This window comes from Gastrolobium bilobum, unplaced genomic scaffold (genome assembly GCF_033153095.1).
Source record: "Gastrolobium bilobum isolate Gb01-03AN ecotype WA unplaced genomic scaffold, APGP_CSIRO_Gbil_v1 utg2160, whole genome shotgun sequence".
Taxonomy (NCBI): Eukaryota; Viridiplantae; Streptophyta; class Magnoliopsida; order Fabales; family Fabaceae; genus Gastrolobium; species Gastrolobium bilobum.
Genome location: NW_026900008.1, coordinates 83324 through 109460, shown reverse-complemented (window position 1 = coordinate 109460; position 26137 = coordinate 83324). Strand labels below are relative to the sequence as shown.

General features: G+C 39.5%; 1 protein-coding gene across 1 annotated transcript; it reads right to left on the bottom strand.

The window, feature by feature from the left end:
• Nucleotides 1-873: 873 nt before the first annotated feature.
• On the bottom strand, nt 874-20264 carry LOC133294838 (annexin D3). The gene is made up of 6 exons (XM_061493594.1): nt 20117-20264; nt 19494-19639; nt 18128-18355; nt 2681-2893; nt 2290-2379; nt 874-1309 (listed from the first exon to the last, which is right to left on the bottom strand). Exons 1-6 carry the CDS (start codon nt 20190-20192, stop codon nt 1097-1099), a joined length of 966 nt encoding a protein of 321 aa, XP_061349578.1. The 5' UTR covers nt 20193-20264; the 3' UTR covers nt 874-1096.
• Nucleotides 20265-26137: the final 5873 nt, after the last annotated feature.

Sequence of the window (26137 nt, the reverse complement as noted above, 5' to 3'; positions counted from 1 at the left end):
ATTTCTAATATCATTTTATTTTATTTTCATTTTAAGTATAAAATTAAGTTTATTAATAATTTACATAATTATTTTTAGAATAGCCTTAATTAAAACAAACTGATGTGATGTAAGGTGCTAACACCTTCTCTGTATGTAACCAACTCCCAAATCCATTCTAACTTTTAAATACAAATGTATTTTTCAATAATAGAATTCTTTTCAATATTTTTTCAAATATATCTAAGTGACTCCATCCATATTTTCCATTTTTTATTGTTCACTGCCCCACCTTGATCCAGGTTATACCACACGATGTATATATTCTTGAACAATTTTTGTTACTAGGAGTATTAATGATAATATAATGCTAATCACAAACCAAAACTCTTTAAAAAAAAAAAACACATAACTTTATGTGACAATATACCACTCGTGCTAAGGGCCCTTTGGATGAGCTTTTTTTCTTTAAAAGTTGCTGTTTTTCAAGAAAAAAAGCACTTCTCGTTTTTAGTTCGTTTGGATGTCTGTTTAAAAAAAAAGCAGAAGTCACAAAAAAGTCAAAAATTTACTTTTTCCAGAAGCTAAAAATTTTAACTTTTAAGAAAAGCAAAAGTCAAAAGTCAAATATTTTTTTCAAAACTAAATATTTTTATAAAAATATAAATAACTTTAACTTTTATAAAAAAAACACTTCTAAAATAAGGAAGAGATAAAAGTTACATTTTTGAGAAGTGCAACCAGACGGGCTTAAATCCATTGACCAACTGAAAATGTCACCCAACTAAGGAATTTCTTTATAGCACATGGCAAGCGCATTGTTTGAACAACGCCTATAATTGCATCAAAGATAAATACTGCTATATATTTCACATCATCAATACCTTGTTATTTATACACCAAGTTCTTTCAGTTTTCTTGGAGAAGACATCAAGGTACAACTAATTTACACAAGGTCAATGCAGAATAACAAATAAATGGTTATAGTTTCAATTAACCTGCAATTCTGATTCATTTGAAATATAGAGGCAACATATATTACAGAGTCTAGACAATCAAATGCAGATAACAAGCAAGGCCAGAACACCTTGAGAGGTGCTTCTTGGTTATTTATATATCAGGCTTCTTTTGGACCTTTCCCTACCAAAGTCATTAAAAAATCTTTGTAGTCTCCAGAGGTATCCCCAATGACATCATCATCAAGACTTGAGTTGTAGATGTTGGCATATTCAAACCTTACTTTCAAGAGGTCAATTTCAGCTCGAGTTACAATAGCTCTGTTGAGGGAATCTTCATCGGTTCCAAGCCCAAGAATGGAGTCTCTTACAACCTGTTGGTGGATACAAGTCAAGAAAAATGAGATTGGAATCAATTGCTGCATTCGAGTATTTTCAAAATAAATTGTCCAGTTGTGTAATATAATCTTGATGTAGCTTGAAAGAAATTAGAGTAAATACTTATTTCGATCTTCTAAAGATATAAATGTATAAATACATCAAATCGGTCCTCTAGACAACCAATTTAGTGAGAGGTTGTTCCAACTTAATCAGTGGTCTCAAGTTCGAGTCCCTAAAAATGCAGCTGTGTTAAAATTTGATAAGGAGAGCTTTGCTGCCCATGTGGTTGTATCAGGCACAAATCGAACTAGCCAAGTAATCGATGAATAGATAAATAATATAAAAAAAATGTCACAGTTAGATAGTAGAGAACTATTTTAATGTATTTATTATTTGAGAACCAAACTAATGATACATTGTATATTAGATGTTTACTCAAGGAATTATTATACAGTACCCCAAAAAGAATAAGGGAAAATAATTGAGAGAAACTATACAGTCATGTCATGGTGTAATACTAAAATTCATATTTGACCACTTTTCCAAAGAAAAAAGTTACTTGTAGATGGAAGAGAAAATTAAATTGTTAATCCATAATAACCTATACAATTAAACTGATATAATTCTATTTTGCCAGCACTACTAGTTTTAGCATAAAAAGTCCAAGAATTTTAGAAGTCACTAATTGTCAATATAGCAAGTATTGTTCAAAGTACTGATAAAGTTGGGCTTTGAAAATTAGAAACCAACGGTGGAAAGGGGCTGAACAGTGAAAGATAGGCAGTTTCTGTATTTCCTCAGCTGGCATAGTTCTTGAAAAGCATATTTAAATACATCATGAAAATTGATCAATAGATTCTGATGAATTGACAGCTTAGCATGATAAGACAATAACATCTAAGTTTAATAGATAATAATGTATTAGTTTAATAAGTCACACCCTGTCTTATGTAGAAGAAAATTAGTAGTTTACCTTTGCAAAATGTTTCTCAGGGCAGTCTATGCACCATACTGCCACATTTAAGAGAGATTCCAAATCACCCTTACCACAATTTTTTATGTCCTGTCAAGAAAATCATCCAAATTCCTATTGGATAAATAAAGTAATCATATATATATATATATATACACGCAGAGAGAGAGAAAGTATAAATTTGAACCACTATCAAGTAAAATGTTTGCACTATTAATAAACAAGATATTGTCACATCATTGTAGTAACTAAGGTTTTTAAATTCAAGTAAAAATGATTTAAGAGGCTTTAAAAAACTGACATGATATAAATCACTAGTAGTGTAAAATTTTACAGCTTTAGTGGATCAAAATTAAAGTCTTACATAAGAACTTAAGTTTTAAAGCAAAACCTGTTCCATAGTATTCCCATAGAGTTGCTTGTAGCATGCAAAAGTTTCCCGGAGCTGGAAAAGACTCCTGGTGCTAAGTATCCAAACAATGTGATCATCATCTAATTGCTTACTGTTGATTGCTTCATGTAGTTTTGATGCCTCTAACTTAGCAACCTCCAAATTTACAGCCACTTTGTCATACCTGTAGGAGCTTACTAGACCTACTAAAAGCTGCACAATACCCACATTACTTTTTCCAGAGGAAATCATAGAACAAAAGGGATATCATAAATGTGAGGGTGAATCATGAATGCAACAAACATTCTATCACTAATAGAAGCTTGAAAGTCCATTAGTCCTAAGTATCTGTAGATCTGATTATGACATTTTCAAACCTTGATTTTTAGATTCAAACCACGGTAAATAGGGGCATACATCCCTCACAGAAAAATATATGTGCTTGAGTTTACTAAATGAATGGTGTCTGTTCGGTCCTGGAAAGACCGTATTGCTATACCGTATGGTATGCGCTCAGAGATACTGTATAATCAGATGTATACTAGACTTATAGCCGATGTCCCAATCACTGCGCACAAGTAATAGGCTTATAGCCAGGACGTGGGTGTGTGCACAGTGTTGGCAGTAATAGAAAATAGGTTAAAAGTCTATCCCTGGGGTCTTTAACCTCTTATTTATAAGGGTTACCTCTTGGGCTTGTGTAGATCTTCCAGTTGTAGTAGGATTTAACTTCCTTTCTGTTGGGATAGGGACTCTATCCTTAGCTGCCTTACTGTTCTATATTGTTAGGATAATTGGAGAATTATCCTTTAAGGGATCCTTGGGCAGGTGGTTAAGATATGGAAATATTCCATAACAGTTGCCCCCCCAGCCCAGCAGTTCGGAAGCTCGGACTGCTGGGGTGCCTAAGTTTGATTGATAGGTCGACTCTACCGAGGTACTATGATCCTGCCTTGGGTCTGGTGTGACTACCTCTTCTGGGTTTAGCTTTTTATATTGGCTTCTTTTCTCTTGAAGTCTCTGAGTGGTGAGGCGGTGTTTGCCTTTTTTTGTTGACTTTGAGCTCGGCTTCTCTTGCCAAGGTTTTTTAGTTTTGACTAGGCTTATAGTCAGTCTTTTATATAGGCGTTCGCCTTAGTTTTAGGATGGCATTTCGTGCCTCCTTAATAATTAACCCGAATTTGCAGTTCCTGGCATTAAGTGTCGTGGTTCAAGATTTGGCTCGGTTTCGCACACCGAGATCTCTATTAGCGAATTTGACCTTTTGCAAAGGTGTATTGTACTTTAGGGAGCACGAATTTTCTTACTACGACTTCCCCCTTTTGGATTTGACTTGCTGCCTATATCTTAATTTTGGGAAGGTCTTCCATGCCTTCTTGAACGATTAGTCCGGCTTCGAATACTATGACTTCTCTTGTTTTTGATGGACTTGGTTTCTTTTGCCATAGTCTTGGATTCTTGAAGGAGGAGTTCGCCTCCTCGATTTTAAGCCTGAATATGTATACCGTGGCTTTTATTTTGAGTCCTGCTTCATTCGCGATGGCATTTTGATTTGAGGCCAGCCTGTTAGACCTTTGTGGCCAAAACCTTAACGACTTGGTTTTGTTGTTGTAGTCTTAAGTTACTAGGGCAGTTTTCTGCCTTCTTCATTTTGAACCCAGCTTCACATACCGTGGCTTTCTTTAAATTGACTTGGCTTTTGTCTTGTCTACACTTTTGAAGGCGGTATCTTTGCCTTTCTGATTTTAGCCCGGCTTAACGTACCGTGGCTTTACTGTTGGACTAGACTTTTTGCCATATTTTGTTTGAGCCTGGCTTCGCATACCGTGGCTTTCTACTTTAAGCAACGCTTCATTAGCGATGGATTTTTAATTTGAGGCTGGCATGTTGGGCCGCAAACTTTGTCATTTGGTTTTGTTGCCAAAATCTTGAATAGAAGCCCGACATCATATGCCGCCTCGATTTTTCTTTTATCTCAAATTGGGGTGTGATCCTTTTCTAGGATCACTATCTCTCCAAATTCGTCTTCTCGGATTGGAGTGTGATCCTTTTTGCTAGAATCACATCTCTCCAATTCCATCTTTCTTCTTCATCTTTTTTCGAATCGGGGTGTGATCCTTTTGCTAAGATCAAATCTCTCCAATTTCGTCTTCATTTTTATCGCGGATTGGGGTGTGGTCCTTTTGCTACGATCACATCTCTCTAATTCCGACTTCATTTTTATCTCAGATTGGGGTGTGATACTTTTCTTAGGATCACATCTCTCCTTTTCTGTCTTCATTTTGATCTTGGAGCCTGAAGCTATGGCTAAGCCTGAGTTGGAGTTCAAGGCTGAGGCCGAGCTTTAATTTTGAAGCTCTTCGTTTAGCTGAGCTCAAGGCTGAGGCCGAGCCAATAAATTTGAAGCCCTTAACTGGCTGAGTTGAAGATCAAGGCTGATGCCGAGCTTTCAAACTTGAAGCCCTTCATTGGGCTGAGTTGGAGCTCAAGGCTGAGGCCGAGCTATTAAACATGAAGCCTTTATTTGGGCTGAGTTGAAGCTCAATGCTGATGCCGAGCTTTTAAACTTGAAGCCCTTCATTGGGCTGAGTTGGAGCTCAAGGTTGAGGCCGAGCTATTAAACATGAAGCCCTTAGTTGGGCTGAGTTGAAGCTTGTAAGAACCCACGCCGTTAATTAAGGAAGTTAATTAATTAATTGTGTGAAGTTAGGAAATAATTCCAAACTTAACCCTAATAATTATTATGAGGCTTTAATGATTGTAGTAAGTGAGTAATAATGTTGGAAGCCGTTTTTCCGACGAAAAGTGCAGATACCGGTTCTGCTAGTCGGTATAAATGCGTACCGATGAAGTATCCCGGAAAATTATAATAAGTGCATGAATATTCCTAGAATAATATGTAGGACTGTGATTTCAAGTTTCAAGTTAAAATAATGAGAACTGATACTGGCTATGGAAAAGCACATACCGGAAAAGTTCTGCGAAAAATATAATAAAAATATGATAAATCTTGTACAATTGAGTAGGTTATGAATCCTAAGTTTGGGATTAAAATGCTAAGCGTAGAATTTAGCGCTAATACAGTGCGATTAAAACTTAAGTGGCTATATATAGCCTTGGCACATGATCCTAGGTTTATTTTTTGAGCCTCCATCGTGAGAATATCTGAGTGTAGGAGACCAGCCACCTTGCTACTCCTTTTCTTCTTCATTTTCTCACCAAAGACACCACCTTTGATCATGGTTTCTTCTCTTGATCAACCTATCTTGGTGTGAGCTACCTTGGGAGAGTGAGAGGACCTTGTTTCTGAGTTCTTGCTACTGCCTTGTGAGGTGTGAGGGGCTGAGTTTCTGGTTTTGGGGTTGTGGTGTCTTATTCTTGGTGCTTGGTGCTCCAAGAAGCTACCTTTGTGAAGAAAGGAACCATCTTGTGTGCCATTTTCGTTCTCTTCGAAGTCAGTACCTTGTAGCTGACTTGTGAGCTCCAAGAGCACCTTTGGTTGGCTGTTTTAAGCTTGGGTAAGTGTTACCACCTTTGATCTTGAGTTCTAATGGTTAAAAGAGATGTATTGGCATGTTTAATGAGCTAAACAAGTACGTAATATGAGTATGAACCTATATGTGCCTAAAAATGGAGTCTTGAACGTTTTTAATTGGTAAAAGTTGGGCCTTTGATGGATATCTTCGCGAAATGCAGAAACTGCATTCTGTCGCGAAATATCCGGATATGGGGATTTGGATATCCGGACATTGATATCCGGATATTGGCAGAGAGATATCCGGATATGCCCCCGACATATATCCGGATATTCTGGGTTTTCGAAGAACAGTAGCTGCACTGTTCATACAGAAGGCTATTGGGGGTTTGTGGACTCTAGTTTGAGGAAGTTGAACTTCTGTAATAATTAGTTAAGCCAGAATCTAAGTGATTAAGGGCTTGAGGCTTTGTGAGGAGCCTAAAGACGTAAAACGTAAAAGAGAAGCGTTGTCTTTATGTTTATGCTTATGAGCTTTGTTTATTGATATGATTGCTGGTCCAAATCAGATTGTGATTTTGCTGTGTTTGGACTTTGAGCATCGGTTGGATCTTGGCTTGGATTGTTAGCTTGCAAGGTAAGCTTTCGTGTCCTCGGTTTAGCCATTGTTGGTTCCACCAAGTCCCATGGGGGTATGGTTATATGCATGCTGTGTTACATGCTTTGATATTTGAAATGCTTTTGAGCTGTTAAGTGCAAATGCTTATGATATGTATGTGGTGTTCACCCGATGGGATGTGATCCTAAGGGTAGGTACGACAGGGCGCGTACTGTGTGGGTAATAGACGTATTCCTGCATTTCTCTGGCCAGTTGATTATAGCATTGACACACATGACATGATTATCTGCCATTTTGCACTATATCGGAAATAATGTTGATAAACTGATTTTGAACTTATATTGCACATGTAAGTGAGTTTGGGGTGGAAGATCCGTGAGGACCCCTTGTCTTACTGAGATTTCTTGTTTAGAGATCTCACCCCACGTTTGGGGACGCTTATTTCAGGTTCAGGTAACTTGGGGGCTGATGCCTCTGGCGGCAGGAGGCCAGAGCTTTGTTGATGATTATTGTTGTTTATATGTTGACATATTTGAATGCTGGATATATCTGCTGATATTATGTTTTTAGCTTGCTTTTAGTATGTTGCTGTTGTTGAGACTTTTGTTGGGCTTTGTTGCCTTATTTGGGTGAGCATGGGGATTGTCCATGCCACTTTGATTTCTGTTATGTTTGAGTTTAACTGAGTTGTATAAACTATCAGAGTTCTCCGGTCTACGTGTTGTAGTTCCGTGACTAGAGACATATTTATGTTGTTAATTTAATGAGGTATTTCAGTTAGATGTCCTTTGCAATTTACATATAGGCAATGTTTTGAAAATGATTAAGTAATCAAGTTGGTAATGAATAATGACATCATAATTGAAAAGAAAAAGATATTCTGCATTTTTAATAAAGCGCAGCTTAATACGATGATATGATAACATTACCGGATATATACAGGGTGTTACATTTTATGGTATCAGAGCAATGGTTCGAGGGAAAAGCCTGTATGTATTGCAATAATTAGGATGCTTGGTTGTGTCTGTCTTGTGTGTTTGCTCCGTTGGACTTTATTATGATGATGCATATGTGATCACATTGCGTGGGCCTGATCAACTCATAATTTGTGTAACTTATGCAGAGTCATGGTAGGATCTAGGAGAACTCGCGAGACTATTGAGGGTCAACCCGACCCAATCCTGACTGCATTGGCTGAGATGGAGGAGGCCACTAGATTGGCCAATGTGGCAATGATGGACGCCGCTAGAGAAGTGAACCAGAAGGCCACGGAGGATCCTCTTGAGGTAAATCGGTTGGCGAACATGACCATGTTGGAGGAGATGAGGGTTGGTCCTGCTGTTGGCCAGTATCCTCCGCATCCACCTCCACCGCCACCACCGCTGCCGCCTCCACCTAGTGTTCAGGACGAGAGCCTGAGTCACATTGGTAGTGCTACTCATGTCACTGGGGTGATGGAACCCTTTATGGAGCCTGCTGAGGACCGTGACGTGATTGACCGTAGGCTGAACGCTTTCAGAAAGCATAAGCCACCTTCTTTTGTTGGGTCCTTGGATCCCATTGCTGCGGCGAGATGGCTGCAATCGCTGGACAAGATCTTTCGGGTCATGCAGTGTACTGATCCGCAGAAGCTGATGTTTGCAACCTACATGCTGGAGGGCGATGCCCATGCGTGGTTGACGAACACCTCTCGTGCTTATGAGATGCAGGGTCATGTGATGACGTGGCCATTCTTCGAGGATTGCTTTCTGGGTCGGTATTTCCCCTATGACGCGCAGGAGAGGAAGCAGGGGGAGTTCGACAGGTTGGTTCAGGGTTCGTTGTCTGTTGACGAGTACCTGGCCAAGTTCAATGAACTTGTGAAGTTTGCACACTTTTGGATGGCAGTGCCTACTCCGACGTTTTTTGCTGCTAAGTTCCGCAGGGGACTTAGTGAGGTGATTGCAGAGCATATTGCTAAAGCTGCTTCGAGGGATTTTGGTACACTGGTTCAGCAGTGTAAGTACATTAAGAATGTATGCATTACAAGCAAGGCGAAGAAGGCCAAGATTGAGGAGACGAAGGGGACTGGTAGTTCCACTCCCACTTCCTGGAGAAATATGAAGTTTGGTCCGAAAGGAAAGGGAAAGCAGTTTGCGACTAGGCCGGCGCCTGGTCAGTTGAAGAGGACTACTTCTTCACAGTAGGGAAGTTTTGCGAAGCCTTATTCCACTCCGAGATTCGAGGTGCAAAAAGGAGCATGTGGGACGTTGTGCTTCGGGGCAGTTGGTGTGCTTTCAGTGTGGCAAGGAGGGCCACTTTTCTAGAGACTGTCTGTCGTCGACGGCGAGAGCTGTAGCTGTTTAGGAAGTTCCATTTCAGATGGTTCTCTTGGCATCTACTTCAGCACCTGCAGTGCCACCTGCCACTGGATGTGTGTACACGTTGGATCGCCAGCAGTCGGATAGAGCTCCGAACCTGGTCAGAGGTACTGTCTCTATTGGTGATTCATCTGTTGATGTGTTATTTGATTTCGGGGCTACGCATTCTTTTGTTGCAACCCCGATTACTGTGGGGCTTGAGCTGCCCATGTCTGTGCTTTCTCCACCGTTGCGGGTGACCACCGCCACCGAAAAAATATGTGATTCTACCACTGTACAGCACGATGTAGCGTTTCAGTGGGACGGTCGTGAGTTCTCGGTAGATCTGATAGGATTGCCGATGGCCAACTTGGAGATTATTTTGGGCATGGATTGGTTGTCCAGAAATTGTGCATTGATTGATTGCTGTGCAAAGCGCGTGGTGATGTCTCTGTGTGATTCCACAATTAGTTCCTCGCCATATATTTTGTTGTTGCAAGCTAGGAAGACCTTGAGAGCAGGGGCATTTGGCTATGTCATGTTGGGAGGTTTGGTGAGTGGGACACAGGAGGATATCACTGGCATTCCTGTGGTGAGGGAATTCCTCGGAGTGTTTCCTGAGGAGATTCCTGAGTTTCCGCCTCAGAGGGAGATATAATTCTCTATTGACTTGTTGCCTGGTGTGGGGCTTATTTCATTAGCTCCATATCGGATGTCGCCACCGTAGTTGGCAGAGCTGAAGAAGCATATTGAGGATCTTTCAGTGAAAGATTTCATTCAGCCGAGTGAGTCTCCTTGGGGAGCACCGATCATCTTCGTGAAGAAGAAGGACAGGACAATGCGATTGCGCACCGACTACAGGCAGTTGAACAAGGTGACGATCAAGAACAAGTATCTCTTTCCTCATATTGACGATCTGTTGGATCAGTTCAGGGGTGCTTGCGTGTATTCGAAGATTGATCTCCGGTCCGGATACCATCAGATTCGGGTGAAGCCGGATGATGTCCCTAAGACTGCGTTTCGTTCGCGATACTGTCATTTTGAGTATTTGGTGATTCCTTTTGGACTCACCAATGCACCCGCAGTGTTCATGGATTACATGAACAGGATTTTCCAGCCGTATCTGGATCAGTTTGTGATCGCCTTCATTGACGACATTCTAATTTACTCCAAGACTGAGGAGGAGCATGCGCAGCATCTGAGGATTGTTCTGCAAGTGCTGAAAGAGAAAAAAAATTTATGCTAAGCCTTCTAAGTGTGAGTTTTGGCTCAAATCAGTCAATTTCCTTGGGCATGTGATTTCAGCAAAAGGAGTCGCAGTGGATCCCAACAAGATCAAAGCCGTGCTAGATTGGGAGAGGCCCAAGACAGTTACGGAAGTGAGGAGCTTCTTAGGTTTGGCAGGTTACTATCGGAGGTTCATCAAGGGATTCTCCATGATGGTTCTTCCTTTGACTCGCCTTACCCGAAAAGAGACTCTATTTGTGTGGACTCACGAGTGTGAGGAGTGCTTTCAGGAGTTGAAGGAGAGATTGATGACGTCACCTGTGTTGATCCTTCCTGATCCTGAGGAGCAGTTTGAGCTTTACTGTGATGCTTCTGGAAAGGGGTTGGGTTGTGTTTTGATGCAGTCTGGTAGAGCTATTGCTTTTGCTTCGAGGCAGTTGAAACCTCATGAGGAGAACTACCTGACTCATGATTTGGAGTTGGCTGCGTTTGTGTTTGCTTTCAAGATTTGGAGGCATTATCTGTTCGGTATGCAGTTTGCTGTGTTCAGTGACCACAAGATCTTGAAGTATCTGTTTGATCATAAGGAGCTGAACATGAGGCAGAGAAGATGGATGGAGTTTCTGAAGGACTACGACTTTGAGTTGAAGTACCATCCTGGAAAGGCCAATGTGGTAGCCGATGCTCTGAGTCGCAAATTCGTGAGTTTATCTAATTTGACGATGGGTGACTTCGATGTCATAGAGAAGTTTCGAGATCTGGAAGTGACTTCCTTGTTTGGGGGTTCACTTCTCGAGATGGAGACTGTGAGAGTCAGGAACGAGCTTATGGAGAAGATCCAAGAGGCGCAAGTGCAGAGAGAGTGCGTTGACTATGTGAAGAACCAAGACAGTGTGTCTTGGAATGATGATGGACTTCTATTGTTTCAAAAGTGGATTGTGATTCCTCGAGGTCCTTTGACCGAAGAGGTTATGGTAGAGGCCCATAAAGGCCAGTTTACTGTCCACCCTGGTGCGACAAAGATGTATCAAGACTTGAAGAGGAATTTCTAATGGGCAGGAATGAAGAAGGACATAGTTGTGTATGTGTCCAAGTGTTTGATTTGCCAGAAGGTGAAGATAGAACACCAGAAGCCGTCTGGTAAACTTTAACCTCTTGAGATTCCGGAATGGAAATGGGAGAGCATTTCCATGGACTTCGTTTTGGGTTTGCCGAAGACTCAGGTTGGATGTGACTCTATATGGGTCATTGTGGACAGCCTGACGAAGTCTGCCCATTTTCTTCTAGTGAAGGTGAGCTTCACTACAGAGCAATTGGCCAAACTGTATGTTCGTGAGATCGTGAGGCTTCACGGGATGCCCGAGAGTATCATTAGTGATAGGGACCCAAAGTTCACATCTCAGTTCTGGGAGGCGCTGTAGGAAGCTTTTGGAACTCAGTTGAGACTGAGTACAGCCTATCACCCTCAGACTGATGGACAGACTGAGCGGAATATGCAGAACTTAGAGGACGTATTGCGGGCTTGCACGTTGGAGCAGGGCTCGGCATGGGATAGGTACCTTCCGTTGGTTAAGTTTTTGTATAACAACAGTTTTCATGCTAGCCTGGGCATGGCACCCTACGAGGCGTTGTATGGTAGGAGGTGTCGTACTCCTATCTGTTGGTCTGAGGTTGGGGATTGTGAGTTGTTTGGCTTGGACTTTGTCCAAGATACCACCCTGCAGATCCAGATTATCAGGGAAAAGCTGAAGCAGACGCAGAATCGCCAGAAGAGTTACTACGATGTCAAGCATCGTCCACTGGAGTTCAGTGAGGGTGAGCACGTGTTGTGAAACTTTCACCTGTCACCGGTGTTGGACGGGCACTCAGAGTGAGGAAGCTGAGCCCGCGATATATTGGGCCATACCAGATCCTTGGTAGAGTAGGACCTGTTGCCTACCGGCTTGCCTTGCCTTCGAACTTGGCCAACATTCGCGACGTGTTTTACGTGTCTTAGCTTCGTAAGTATGTAACGGATCCTTCGCACATGGTGCAATCGGATGATGTGGAGGTTCGGGAGAACCTAAAGACTCCCGTCGGACCACTCAAGATTCTCGATCGTGGCGAGAAGCAGCTGAGGAGCAAGATCATCCCGATGGTCAAAGTGCAATGGTCAGGAAGAACTCCTGAGGAGTGTACCCTGGAGCGAGAGGACGAGCTTCTCCGGCAGTATCCCGATTTTCGAGACAGGTATATTCTGATTTTGAAGACAAAATCCTAAAAGGTGGGGTGAATATAAGAACTCGCACTGTTAATTAAGGAAGTTAATTAATTAATTGTGTGAAGTTAGAAAATAATTCCATAATTGACCATAATAATTATTATAAGGCTTTAATGATTGTAGTAAGTGAGTAATAATGTTGGAAGCCGCTTTTCTGACGAAAAGTGCATGTACCGGTTCTGCTAGTCGGTATAAATGCGTACCGATGAAGTATCCCATAAAATTATAATAAGTGCATGAATATTCTGAGAATAATATGTAGGACTATGATTTCAAGTTTCAAGTTAAAATAATGAGAACTGGTGCCAGAACTGATACTGGCTATGAAAAAGCGTGTACCATAAAGGTGCTGCGAAAAATATAATAAAAATATGATAAATCTTGTAAAATTGAGTAGGTTCTGAATCATAAGTTTGGGATTAAAATGCTAAGCGTAGCATTTAGCGCTAATACAGTGCGATCAAAACTTAAGTGGCTATATATAGCCTTGGTACATGATCCTAGGTTTATTTTGTGAGCCTCTAGCGTGAGAAATTTTGAGTGTAGGAGACCAGCCACCTTGCTACTCATTTTCTTCTTCATTTTCTCACCAAAGACACCACCTTTGATCATGGTTTCTTCTCTTGATTAACCTATCTTGGTGTGAGCTACCTTTGGAGAGTGAGAGGACCTTGTTTCTGAGTTCTTGCTACTGCCTTGTGAGGTGTGAGGGGCTGAGTTTCTGGTTTTGGGGTTGTGGTGTCTTATTCTTGGTGCTTGGTGCTCCAAGAAGCTACCTTTATGAAGAAAGGAACCACCTTGTGTGCCATTTTCGTTCTCTTCGAAGTAAGTACCTTGGAGCTAACTTGTGAGCTCCAAGAGCACATTTGGTTGGCTGTTTTAAGCTTGGGTAAGTGTTACCACCTTTGATCTTGAGTTCTAATGGTTAAAATAGATGTCTTGGCATGTTTAATGAGTTAAACAAGTATGTAATATGAGTATGAACCTATATGTGCCTAAAAATGGAGTCTTGAACGTTTTTAATTGGTAAAAGTTGGGCCTTTGATGGATATCTTCGCGAAATGCAGAAACTGCATTCTGTCGCGAAATATCCGGATATTGATATCCGGATATGGGGATCTGGATATCCGGATATTGGCAGAGAGATATCCGGATATGCCCCCGACATATATCCGGATATTCTAGGTTTTCGAAGAACAGTAGCTGCACTGTTCATACAGAAAGGCTATTGGGGGTTTATGGACCCTAGTTTAAGGAAGTTGAACTTCTGTAATAATTAGTTAAGCCAGAATCTAAGTGATTAAGGGCTTGAAGCTTTGTGAGGAGCCTAAAGACGTAAAACGTAAAAGAGAAGCGTTGTCTTTATGTTTATGCTTATGAGCTTTGTTTATTGATATGATTGCTGGTCCAAATCAGATTGTGATTCTGCTGTGTTTGGACTTTGAGCATCGGTTGGACTCTTGGCTTGGATTGTTAGCTTGCAAGGTAAGCTTTCGTGTCCTCGGTTTAGCCATTGTTGGTTCCACCATGTCCCGTGTGGGTATGGTTATATGCATGTTGTGTTACATGCTTTGATATTTGAAATGCTTTTGAGCTGTTAAGTGCAAATGCTTATGATATGTATGTGGTGTTCACCCGATGGGATGTGATCCTAAGGGTAGGTACGGCAGGACGCGTACTGTGTGGGTAATAGACGTATTCCTGCATTTCTCTGGTCAGTAGATTATAGCATTGACACACATGACATGATTATCTGCCCTTTTGCACTATTTCGAAAATAATGTTGATAAACTTCTTTTGAACTTATATTGCACATGTAAGTGAGCTTGGGGTGGGAGATCCATAAGGACCCCTTGTCTTACTGAGATTTGTTGTTTAGAGATCTCGCCCCACGTTTGGGGCACATATTTCAGGTTCAGGTAACTTGGGGGCTGATGCCTCTGGCGGCAGGAGGCCAGAGCTTAGTTGATGATTATTGTTGTTTATATGCTGACATGTTTAGATGCTGGATATATCTGCTGATGTTATGTTTTTAGCTTGCTTTTAGTATTTTGCTGTTGTTGAGACTTCTGTTGGGCTTTGTTGCCTTATTTGGGTGAGCATGGGGATTGTCCATGTCACTTTGATTTCTGTTATGTTTGAGTTTAACTGAGTTGTATAAACTATCAGGGTTGTCCGGTCTACGTGTTGTAGTTCCGTAACTAGAGACATATTTATGTTGTTAATTTAATGAGGTATTTCAGTTAGATGTCCTTTGCAATTTACATACCGGCAATGTTTTGAAAATGATTAAGTAATCAAGTTGGTAATGAATAATGACATCATAATTGAAAAGAAAAAGATATTCCTCATTTTTAAATAAGCGCAGCTTAATACGATGATATGATAACATTACCGGATATATACGGGGTGTTACAAAGCTCAAGGCTGATGTCGAGCTTTTAATCTTGAAGCCCTTCATTGGGCTGAGTTGGAGCTCAAGGCTGAGGCCGAGCTATTAAACTTGAAGCCCTTAGTTGGGCTGAGTTGAAGCTCAAGGCTGATGCCGAGCTTTTAATCTTGAAGCCCTTCATTGGGCTGAGTTGGAGCTCAAGGATGAGGCCGAACTATTAAACTTGAAGCCCTTAGTTGGGCTGAGTTGGAGCTCAAGGCTGATTCCGAGCTTTTAATCTAGAAGCCTTTAGTCGGGCTGAGTTGGAGCTCAAGGCCGAGGCCGAGCTATTAAACTTGAAGCCCTTCATTGGGCTGAGTTAGAGCTCAAGGCTGAGGCCGAGCTAATAAACTTGAAGCCCTTAGTTGGGCTGAGTTGAAGATCAAGGCTGAGGCTGAGCTAATATATTTGAAGCCCTTCATTGGGCTGAGTTGGAGCTCAAGGATGAGGCTGAACTATTAAACTTGAAGCCCTTAGTTGGGCTGAGTTGGAGCTCAAGGCTGATTCCGAGCTTTTAATCTTGAAGCCTTTCGTCGGGCTGAGTTGAAGCTCAATGCCGAGGCCGAGCTATTAAACTTGAAGCCCTTCATTGGGCTGAGTTAGAGCTCAAGGCTGAGGCCGAGCTAATAAACTTGAAGCCCTTAGTTGGGCTGAGTTGAAGATCAAGGCTGAGGCTGAGCTAATATATTTGAAGCCCTTCACTGGGCTGAGTTGAAGCTCAAGGCTGATGCCGAGCTTTTAAACTTGAAGCCCTTCATTGGGCTAAGTTGGAGCTCAAGGCCGAGGCCGAGCTATTAAACTTGAAGCCCTTAGTTGGGCTGAGTTGAAGTTCAAGGCCGAGGCCGAGCTATTAAACTTGAAGCCCTTCATTGGGCTGAGTTGAAGCTCAAGGCTGAGGCCGAGCTAATATATTTGAAGCCCTTCACTGGGCTGAGTTGAAGCTCAAGGCTGATGCCGAGCTTTTAAACTTGAAGCCTTTCATTGGGCTAAGTTGGAGCTCAAGGCTGAGGCCGAGCTATTAAACTTGAAGCCCTTCATTGGGCTGAGTTGGAGCTCAAGGCTGAGGCCGAGCTGATAAACTTGAAACCCTTAGTTGGGCTGAGTTGGAGCTCAAGGCTGAGGCCGAGCTAATAAACTTGAAACACTTAGTTGGGCTGAGTTGAAGCTCAAGGCTGAGGCCGAGCTAATATATTTGAAGCCCTTCACTGGGCTGAGTTGAAGCTCAAGGCTGATGCGGAGCTTTTAAACTTGAAGCCCTTCATTAGGCTAAGTTGGAGCTCAAGGCCGAGGCCGAGCTATTAAACTTGAAGCCTTTCATTGGCTGAGTTGAAGCTCAAGGCTGAGGCCGAGCTAATATATTTGAAGCCCTTCACCGGGCTGAGTTGAAGCTCAAGGCTAATGCCGAGCTTTTAAACTTGAAGCCCTTCATTGGGCTAAGTTAGAGCTTAAGGCTGAGGCCGAGCTATTAAACTTGAAGCCCTTATTTGATCTGAGTTGAAGCTTAAGGCTGATGCCGAGCTTTTAATCTTGAAGCCCTTCATTGGGCTGAGTTGAAGCTCAAAGCTGAGGCCGAGCTATTAAACTTGAAGCCCTTAATTGGGCTGAGTTGGAGCTCAAGGCTGATGCCGAGCTTTTAATCTTGAAGCCCTTCGTTGGGCTGAGTTGGAGCTCAAGGCCGAGGCCGAGCTATTAAACTTGAAGCCCTTCATTGGGCTGAGTTGGAGCTCAAAGCTGAGGTCGAGCTATTAAACATGAAGCCCTTAGTTGGGCTGAGTTGAAGCTCAAGGCTGATGCCGAGCATTTAAACTTGATGCCCTTAGTTGGGCTGAGTTGAAGCTCAAGGCTGAGGCCGAGCTAATATATTTGAAGCCCTTCACTGGGCTGAGTTGAAGCTCAAGGCTGATGCCGAGCTTTTAAACTTGAAGCCCTTAGTTTGGCTGAGTTGAAGCTGAAGGCTGATGCCGAGCTTTTACTCTTGAATTGCGACGACGAGATTCTCTGTCAAATCGTCATCTGCTTGGATCTAGAGCTCCATTCTAGACCTCTCGGAGGATCAAAAGCCCTTTTTGCGGTAGGGTTTGTCTCCTTATATATATGTGGTTTCAACAATTTCAGGGTGCGCGAGTTATCCTGCAATCTGTGGTTTTGTTCTATATTGCACGTGTTCACCGTGGATGGGAGTCGAAATTTGCCGTTCTCACAGACGGCGCCAATGTTCGGTCTTGGAAAGACCGTATTGCTATACCGTATGGTATGCGCTCAGAGATACTGTATAATCAGATGTATACTAGGCTTATAGCCGATGTCCCAATCACTGTGCACAAGCAATAGGCTTATAGCCAAGACGTGGGTGTGTGCACAGTATTGACAATAATAGTAAATAGGTTAAAAGTCTATCCCTGGGGTCTTTAACCTCTTATTTATAAGGGTTACCTCTTGGGCTTGTGTAGATCTCCCAGTTGTAGTAGGATTTAACTTCCTTTCTGTTGGGATAGGGACTTTATCCTTAGCTGCCTTACTGTTTTATATTGTTAGGATAATTGGAGAATTATCCTTTAAGGGATCCTTGAGTAGGTGGTTAGGATATGGAAATATTCCATAACAGTGTCAAATCTACAGAAATTAAATTTCAAAATTCATTGAAATTCTTGCTTCTTCATCATCTCCATCATCATTTTTATTTTTTTCTCTAAATCCTCCCACCTCTAAACATGATTCCTCAAGAACATTACTTTGGTGAAGAAAAATACATGATTTAAGAAACAGCCTTTAATAATAGATTGACCAATCTCTTCTGTAAAACCTTTTTCATTCTCTTGTTTTACCTCATGTTACTACGCAACATCCTACATTATTTTCACTCTCTTGTATACTCAAATGAGGTTGAACTCAAGAAAACTAGAGCCTTATATCATAGTGTTAAGAATTTTGGAGCTATTCAAGCACCTTTACCTGTTGTCAAATAACTATTTCTCACTTGATGAACATTTGAGCCTGACTACACAAACTCAGCTAAATGTTTCTGTTCTGTGCGTGTAAGAAACTTCATATTCTGTTGTCCAAAAAAAAGAAAGAAGAGAAACTTCATGTTCTTACCTTTTTGAGGGGCTGAGAAACAGAAGCTATAATGTCCTCCTCAAGTGAGCAATCAAAGAGAGAGCAGTAAGCCTGCCTCACAGCCATCAAATGGTTAGGAGTTGATGCACATGCTATTTCAACCAGAACCTGTAGCTCTTTAATCCCTTTCCACCTAGCCTTCAATGCATCCTTTGCCAGTTTCGCATGCCTTTCTGGAGGATCGTAAGTCCAGAGAATTATAGCATTCTGTTAGGCATCACAAGTCTGAGTCAAAGTCTTTTATAGTAGATCACATGATTATTTATGCAAAAAGGCATAGTTTGAAAATCAGATTATTTTTTCCATGGATGAAAGGAATCATGTTACAAGAGTATATACAATTGTTAGGACAAACATCACTCACTATCTTGACTGTATAGTTCTAACATTGAAGGATATATTTCCTTGATCTTTATAATTGCCATCTTCATGGAAGATAACTAAGCATATAAATCACAGTTTTCTCACATGAATCTGAATTGGCACGCGAGCAAAGATGAACTTGGTTTACATTATATATTTTTCTTTCATTTCTCTCTTCTTAGAACCTCTTTTGTCTTCTTTTCTTTTCTTTTTTTATTGAATAAAGCACGAAGAAACCCATAATAGCAGACAAATAACTTATGTGATCTTAAGCTCCCCTAGAAGAGGAAAAATTGAAACAACGAAAAACATTCAGGTGAGAGAGAAAATTAAATGGCTTTTTTGTAACAATGAAAATGCATTTCAATCCTTCATGAACATTAAAAAAATCCCAGTCAAAAATGGCCTTTTTTAAGATTATCTCCTTAATTTTTTGTTTAATTCCCTTGATAATCATTTTCAGAATAGTCAACTAATTAGGAAGAAGAAGTTTGACCAAAGCTGGTTGGCAACCTAGCTGTTTTTGTTTTTAAGATTATCTCTCTCTGCGTGTGTCTATATATATATATATAGAGAGAGAGAGAGAATATATATATATATATATATATATATATATATATATATATAGAGAGAGAGAGAGAGAGAGAGAAGAGAAAGTTTAGACCCCTTAGCTTTTTCTTCACAATAACAGGCTACAGCTATTGGGAAAATTTTGAGCTATTCTTAAATCAAATTAGCATAAAACTGAAATCCAGAGAAAGAAATAGAATACATGATTGATCAATGCTGGTTGGCAACCTACATGCTAAGCATAAATGACCAATTTGCATCAAAGAAAAACTACAGTTTCAAATTAACACAAGCAATCAATAAAAGTGTCATTATTTCAATTGACATCTATCATATGCCAATAAAATACAAAATTGAAGAATTGTTTCTTAAAAACAAAACAAAAGAGAAAGCCAAATAAAGCATGACATACTCTAAAATCACCGGAGAGCTCAGAATGGAGACGATCAATGAGTGATTCATTGTAAAGCTGCTGATAAGTTTCTTTGATTTCCTTCCTTTGTTGGGCATTCCTGTGTCCTAATACCAATATTACCTCCTTCTCATCTGTCCCAAATCCTATATCCATTTTCCCACAAGCATTATCATCATGAACAACCATCTAATGCCAAAATTAACTCATATACACATAACCATAAACCAAGGGGGAAAAAAGACTCAAAATGCAAAAGCATAGAGGACAATATCTCCAATGTCCCAAGAACAAAATTCCATCCATCGCTAATAAAGCCAATAAATAAATAAATAAACTACCCTCTGCTATTACAAACCATTTGCAACCATGCAAATTAAACTATAATGTTTGTGGAAAACCCATTAACACAGAAAAAAAAAAAAAAAAAAAAAAAACTACAAAATTTCAGTTTTTAGCATAACTCTTGCTGCCCAAATTCAGTGATCACTAAATCATCACAAAAAAATAAAAAATAAAGAAAACCCAATTCCTGTTTCAACTTTCTTCAGCATTATTATATGACCCTATATATGTTTGATATATATGTAGAGAGAGAGAGAGAGAGAGAGAGAGAGAGAGACCTTGGAAAGCCTTTCTAAGTCGTTCACTGTCATGGGTAGGAGAAGGAACAAACTCTGGCAGTTTCAATGAAGCCATTTCTCAGGAACAAAGATGAGTTTTCAGTGACAACAAATCCAAGTTAAAGAAACTGTTCCCACGTTGTTTTGTATGTTTCAGCTGTTTTCCCCCCTCAATGCAATAAAACTAAGATTTTAACAACTATTTTTCTGCTTTACTATTTTGCCCCTGGTCTCAAATTTGGAAACTCCAACTAAAGTCCTCTTTGTTTATGTATTTTTAGATGTGGACATTCGTTCTCTTGAATTGTGGAGAAACTCCCCAGAATTTGGACATATTTATCTTTATGCCCTAGGAAGTTTTTTAATTATCCATTTCTAGAAACTGCTTAATTTTTTTTTTTATACATAGAAACTGATTAATTTGTTTCATGATGTATGTTACTTTAAGAATAACTTTTCATCTTTTTAATCAAATTTATTAATAAGCTTTTTAATTATATATTGAATAATTTTTTTATATTTTTGGTATTAAGATAATTGTGAAAAATATATATTTTTTAGAAAATTATTAATTAGTATCTTCTAGTCTACATACATATTTGGAAATAAATTATATTTTAAAAAAAATTATCTCGAAAATTTTTTAAACAAAATGTTTTTATTTCAAAAAAATAATCAATAATGTCAAAATACACTGTTAAAAATAATAAATAAACAAATGATGCATTAAAAATAAAAAACACGTTTGCTGTTTTTGTAATACTTTTTTGTGGTGAGCTGTTTTTGTAATACATTAATTTCCTTCCATTAATTTGAATATTCAAGGTGGCAGAGCGTTTCTTTATTTCACATTCATACCTACCGTCCTTTGAAAGAGAATAAATTAAAACTCGTGGAACGCATTGGTTTGTACTCTCAAAAATCCAAAACGATTTCATGACAATCATTATATTATCTCACACTATTTTTCAAAATAAATAATTCTTTCTTTGAATGGTTTTTGAAAAAAAAAAAAATTTGATAATATGTTCTATTTTTATTCCGAAAATGAGAATTGTGTTTGATAACATAACAGAAAATTATTTCTATTAAACATAAAAAAATTCAGATCATCACTTTCCTTTTCATATGGTGTGATGGTGGTGGTCATTGTGGCATGGTGGTGGCGGAGGTAGCGATCGTGGTGGTGGTGGTGATGACAGTGACTGCAGCAATGGTAGTGGTAATAGTAGCATTGTGATGGTAGTAGTGGTGATGATGATAGTGGCTGTAACGATGACAATAGTGATGGTGGTTGTTGATAGTGGCGACAATGGTGGCATGGTGATGGTAGTGGCGGTGGTGGTGACAATAGTGGTTGCGGCGATGGTGGTAGTGGTGCTGGTGGCAGTGGCGGTGATGGTGGTGGTGGTGACGACGGCGGCGACAATAGTGGTGGTGGCCGTGTCGGGATGGTAGTTGTGGTGGTGGTGAAGATGATAGTGATAGAGAGTGGTTGAGAGAGATAAGTGTTTTTCATTTTGTGTCCGAAAACAAAAAAGTAAAAAAAAAATATATTCTTTTTTCTGTTCCCTAACACAGAAATTGAACTGTTTCATCTTCGGGAACAAAAAAATAAACTAATTTTGTCAACCATTGTTTCTATCCATTTCTATTCTCCGGAACAAAAATTGAAAAAACAAATTATTTTGGGAATGTTGTCATGTACTCCCTAAGGTGCATGGCATTATGTCCACAGTGAACATTAAGTGGGGGAAAAAGTGTGTGAAAGTAATGAATTAAAAAATAAAGAGTAAATACCATTTTTAGTCCCTGGCAATATCCATGGAGTCCTTTTCAGTCCCTAGCAATAAAAAAAGGACAAATTGGTCCCTGAAATAACAAAAAAGAGGCCACGTTCATCCTTCTGTTAACTCCCACCTAACGACCCAACTAACGGTGCACAGTTGGCACGTTAGTTTGCTGACGCGGCTTGGATGTGGGACACCGTGGAAGACGAGACGACAACGTTTTGATCCATGTCAAAACCACAAGGGCCATTTTGGTCCCTGTCAAAATGTACGAGGACGTTTTTAGTCCCTGACAATAAGCACAGGGCCCTTATTGGTCCCTAACCAAAGAAAAATAGGCACATGACTTCATTGCTTTTCTATGCAGTCCAATTTTGCAAAACAGAAGTGCATTACATCAGAAACATGAGGGCAATCCATTTGTTCATCACAAAGTAATTGAACTAAATTTCATTACAAAGTAAAATACTCCTTCTTGGCATTTTATTTCAATGAAGTTTGTGTTTCTAACTGAAGTTTCGACCTTATTAACGATTATTCATTTTTTTTTCAATGTTAATTAAGCTTCCCACTTTGTTAAAAGGGATTCTTGGCTCTTGCAAACAACTTTTACGATTCCTAAAATACTATGAATTGCTTTAATTCTCTTAGTCTGTATAAGACATAGCGTTATGCGATTTACGAACAATATCTTCAGTAGTGTAGCATTACAATTATACTATTTATTTTTCTATAAAAGATAATTGCATGAGTGTTGATATTTAAATACAAAGAAAAATTAGAGAAGAAGCCAGGTAACTTGAGAGGAAGCAGCCCACCTCCACCAAATCCACAATAGGCAAATGAGCTGTTGAGTAATGAAACAATGATTGCAGCAACCAGTGGCACACGAAGAAGATTATTGGCCTTCATGAGCACACCTGGTTTTAGGCCACCAAAGCCCGCCTCAAGAAAATGACCTGCTGCTGTATATGACCTGTGAGTGGTGCATAAGCCAACTGAGAAGGGTTTATTATTATGTGACTGACTTTCTTTTGTAAATTCTGGCCATTATGTATTTGGAGGCCTTATTATGTCAATGTTTTTTTTGTAAATTCTGGCCATATTGTATTAGAGGCCTTTCTTTTAATTCCTGACAGTTGGCTTTATTTTGTAATGCACTACTGTACATCCATGTCTTCAAATATAATGATACTCAAATCATTTTCAGCCTATTATGTTTCACAGGGTTGATGAATGTTTAAGTTTATCATTTTTGATGTTTTTTAACTAATATACGTAGTTGTAGTTCTTGTACATCCATGTCTTCTGGTTTAACAAATTGGACTGCATACAAATCCAATTTAATGTCATGTTCCTGTTTTGCAAAATTAGATTGCACTCCTGTTTCTGATGTAATGCACTTCTATTTTGCAAAATTGGACTGCATAGAAAAGCAATGAAGTCATGTGCATATTTTTCTCTGGTTAAGGACCAATAAGGGCCCCGTGCTTTTTGTCAGGGACTAAAAACGTCCTCGTGCATTTTGACAGAGACCAAAAAGACCCTCGTGATTTTGACAGGGACCAAAATGTCGTCGTCTCGTCTTCCACGGTGTCCCACATCCAAGCCGCGTCAGCAAACTAACGTGCCAACTGTGCACCGTTAGTTGGGCCGTTAGGTGGAAGTTAACGGAATGATGAACGTGGCCTCTTTTTTGTTATTTCAGGGATCAATTTGTCCCTTTTTTATTGCTAGGGACTGAAAAAGGTTTCGTGTATATTGTCAGGGACTAAAAAGGGTATTTACTCAAAAATAAAAATAAAATTAGGAGGACCTTGAGTCCCGACAGTAAGTTTGTATAAGTATCTGTACTCATGTAAATTTGATTGCAAATCATGATTTGCAATTGGAGGTGACTAATCAATTACTTTATCTTGTCTCCTAATCTCGAATTTAATCTTTAATTAAATTCATATTCATATAACCCGTACATGTATTAAAATATAAGATTCAATGTATGAAATAAAAAACGGAAAAAAAAAAATCAAAATATGAGATTCAGATTGATCACAACATGTTTATGAATAATTTTATGCAGAACTTCTGACCAAGTGAGCCTCTTATATGTTGTTAAGATATATAGCGGATCTTAACTTGTTGTAGAGAAAGGAAAAAGAGAATGAAAAGTAACTGAAATCAGGTTCTTGAATATTAATTCTAAATAAATGTACGAGATAAATAAGGATCATTTTTTATTACAATCACTCCCTTAACTAATCACTAGTTTAGTTACACGTGGGCTACATATCAGCAAATTTGTGGCAACGTCATAAACCATACACTAACTACCTAACTCCATATAACCCTAACAATTAAAGGAACCTTGTCCTCAAGGTTCAAATTCGGATAATGCAATTGAAGGCTAGTTTGCGTCCTCGGGTAAAGCATGGGACCATTGAATCAGCCATTGATGGTGAGCTCCTCTCTTATCAGCGATCTCTCGCGAACATAACAACTATGATTGGAGATTGAACTGGAAATTTTCATGACGTAGTTCGGGTAAAGTAGGAACTAAATTGTGTTTCTCTCCATGAAAAGGCTTTAGAACTGAGATTTGGAAAAAGGGTGTATATGGTACCCTATTGGCAGTCCCAAATGATAGGAAACTGGACTTAAAACATGAGTTATAGGAAAAGGGCCAAGGTACCTCTTTGCCAATTTTTGACTAGAACCAAGTCTCCCATGGACAAAGAGACATCCTTCCAGTGTCTATCCAATTGAATCTTCATTCTGTTCTGGGTCTCTTGCAAATGTTTCTTCAGTCTCGTGAGTAATTCATTACAGTGGAGTAATGTTGCATCCACTGCTTCCACTTTTACCATTCCTCTTGGGTAATAAGGAATCATAGTAGGTAGCTTACCGTATAACGTTTGAAAGGGACTCATTCCACTTGAAGAATGAATTGTTGTGTTGTAGTGAGATTTAGCCTGCCCCAAATATGAATACCAACAACAATTTTCATCATAATAGAATAAATTAATGTATTGCTCCAAATATCTATTAGTTACCTCCATTTGACCATCTAATTAAGGATGGTATGTTATGCTTGTTCGAAGTGTGGTACTACTGAATTTAAACATCAACCTCCAAAACTAACTATGGAAGAGACTATCTCGATCAGAGACTATTGTCTTTGGAAAACCAAGCAACTTCACCACCATGTCACAAAACAAGGATACTACTTATATAGCTATATAACGATTTGCCAAGGCATCGAAATGAGCATATTTAGTGAGTTGATCAACAACCACTAATATCACCGAAAATCCCCTTGATTGTGGCAACCCATAATAAAATCCATACTGTGGTCCTCAAATACTCTTTCCCGAGACGACGAAGGTTAGTGAAAACCCAATGGAGGTGTTTTTATTGTTTTAACTAATTGACATGTCGAACATTGTTGGAAAAATTCTTTGACATCCCTTCGCATATTGACACGATAAAATGAAGCTAATAAACGAAGTAGAGTGCATGTTACCCTAGCATGTCCCCAAGAGGGCAGTGTGGGCTTCATTCGTCACTACTTGTCTTAACTGAGATTAAGAACCAAGGATAAAATGATGTTTGTGATACAAAACCCCTCTCTCTTTCAGTGATGTTAGGGTTTGAGAACTCTCATTTTAGAATTTTCAAAACGAAGTGCTAACAGTTTTGGATCACTTTTTATTCTAACTTTTGATCTGATCACTTATATCAAAAGTCACCTCAGATACTAAGGATAATGACATACCTGAAGTATCTTCCTCATACCTTCTGGATATAGAGTTAGGTACAATATTCGAAATGCTAGGCTTGTACCCTATTTGGAAATCATATCCCTTCAATTTAGAAATATATATCTATTGCTCTAAGGTCTGAATTGTCTGGGAAAGCAATTCTTTTAAGCTTCTATGATCATTTTTTATAATAAATCTCGATCCTAGCAAACATTGACGCCACTTATTAACAACCTCTGTCACTACAAAGAGTTCTCTAACGTATGTAGATGCCACTCTCATGCAAGGACGTAATTTTTTGCTGAAATAAGCTATAGGTCTGTTATTGTACAACAACACATCTTTGATTCCAACTGTTGGCATCCATCTCGATGATAAAAGGCAAGGTAAATCCTGGTAGATTCAAAACTGGTGTAGTGGACTTCGCTTCTTTCAATAAAACAAACGTTTTATTAGCTTTCTCATCCCTCTAG

Bases quoted from the DNA above. Each gene is read 5' to 3' on its own strand.
- LOC133294838 (XM_061493594.1), bottom strand. From the start codon at position 20,192: ATGGCTTCATTGAAACTGCCAGAGTTTGTTCCTTCTCCTACCCATGAC. The intron at 2,894-18,127 runs GTAAGAACATGA...GGTATTGTGCAG, and splicing joins TTTCTCAGCCCCTCAAAAAG to CTTTTAGTAGGTCTAGTAAG. The intron at 2,380-2,680 runs GTTTTGCTTTAA...TTTTCTTGACAG, and splicing joins ATGGGAATACTATGGAACAG to GACATAAAAAATTGTGGTAA.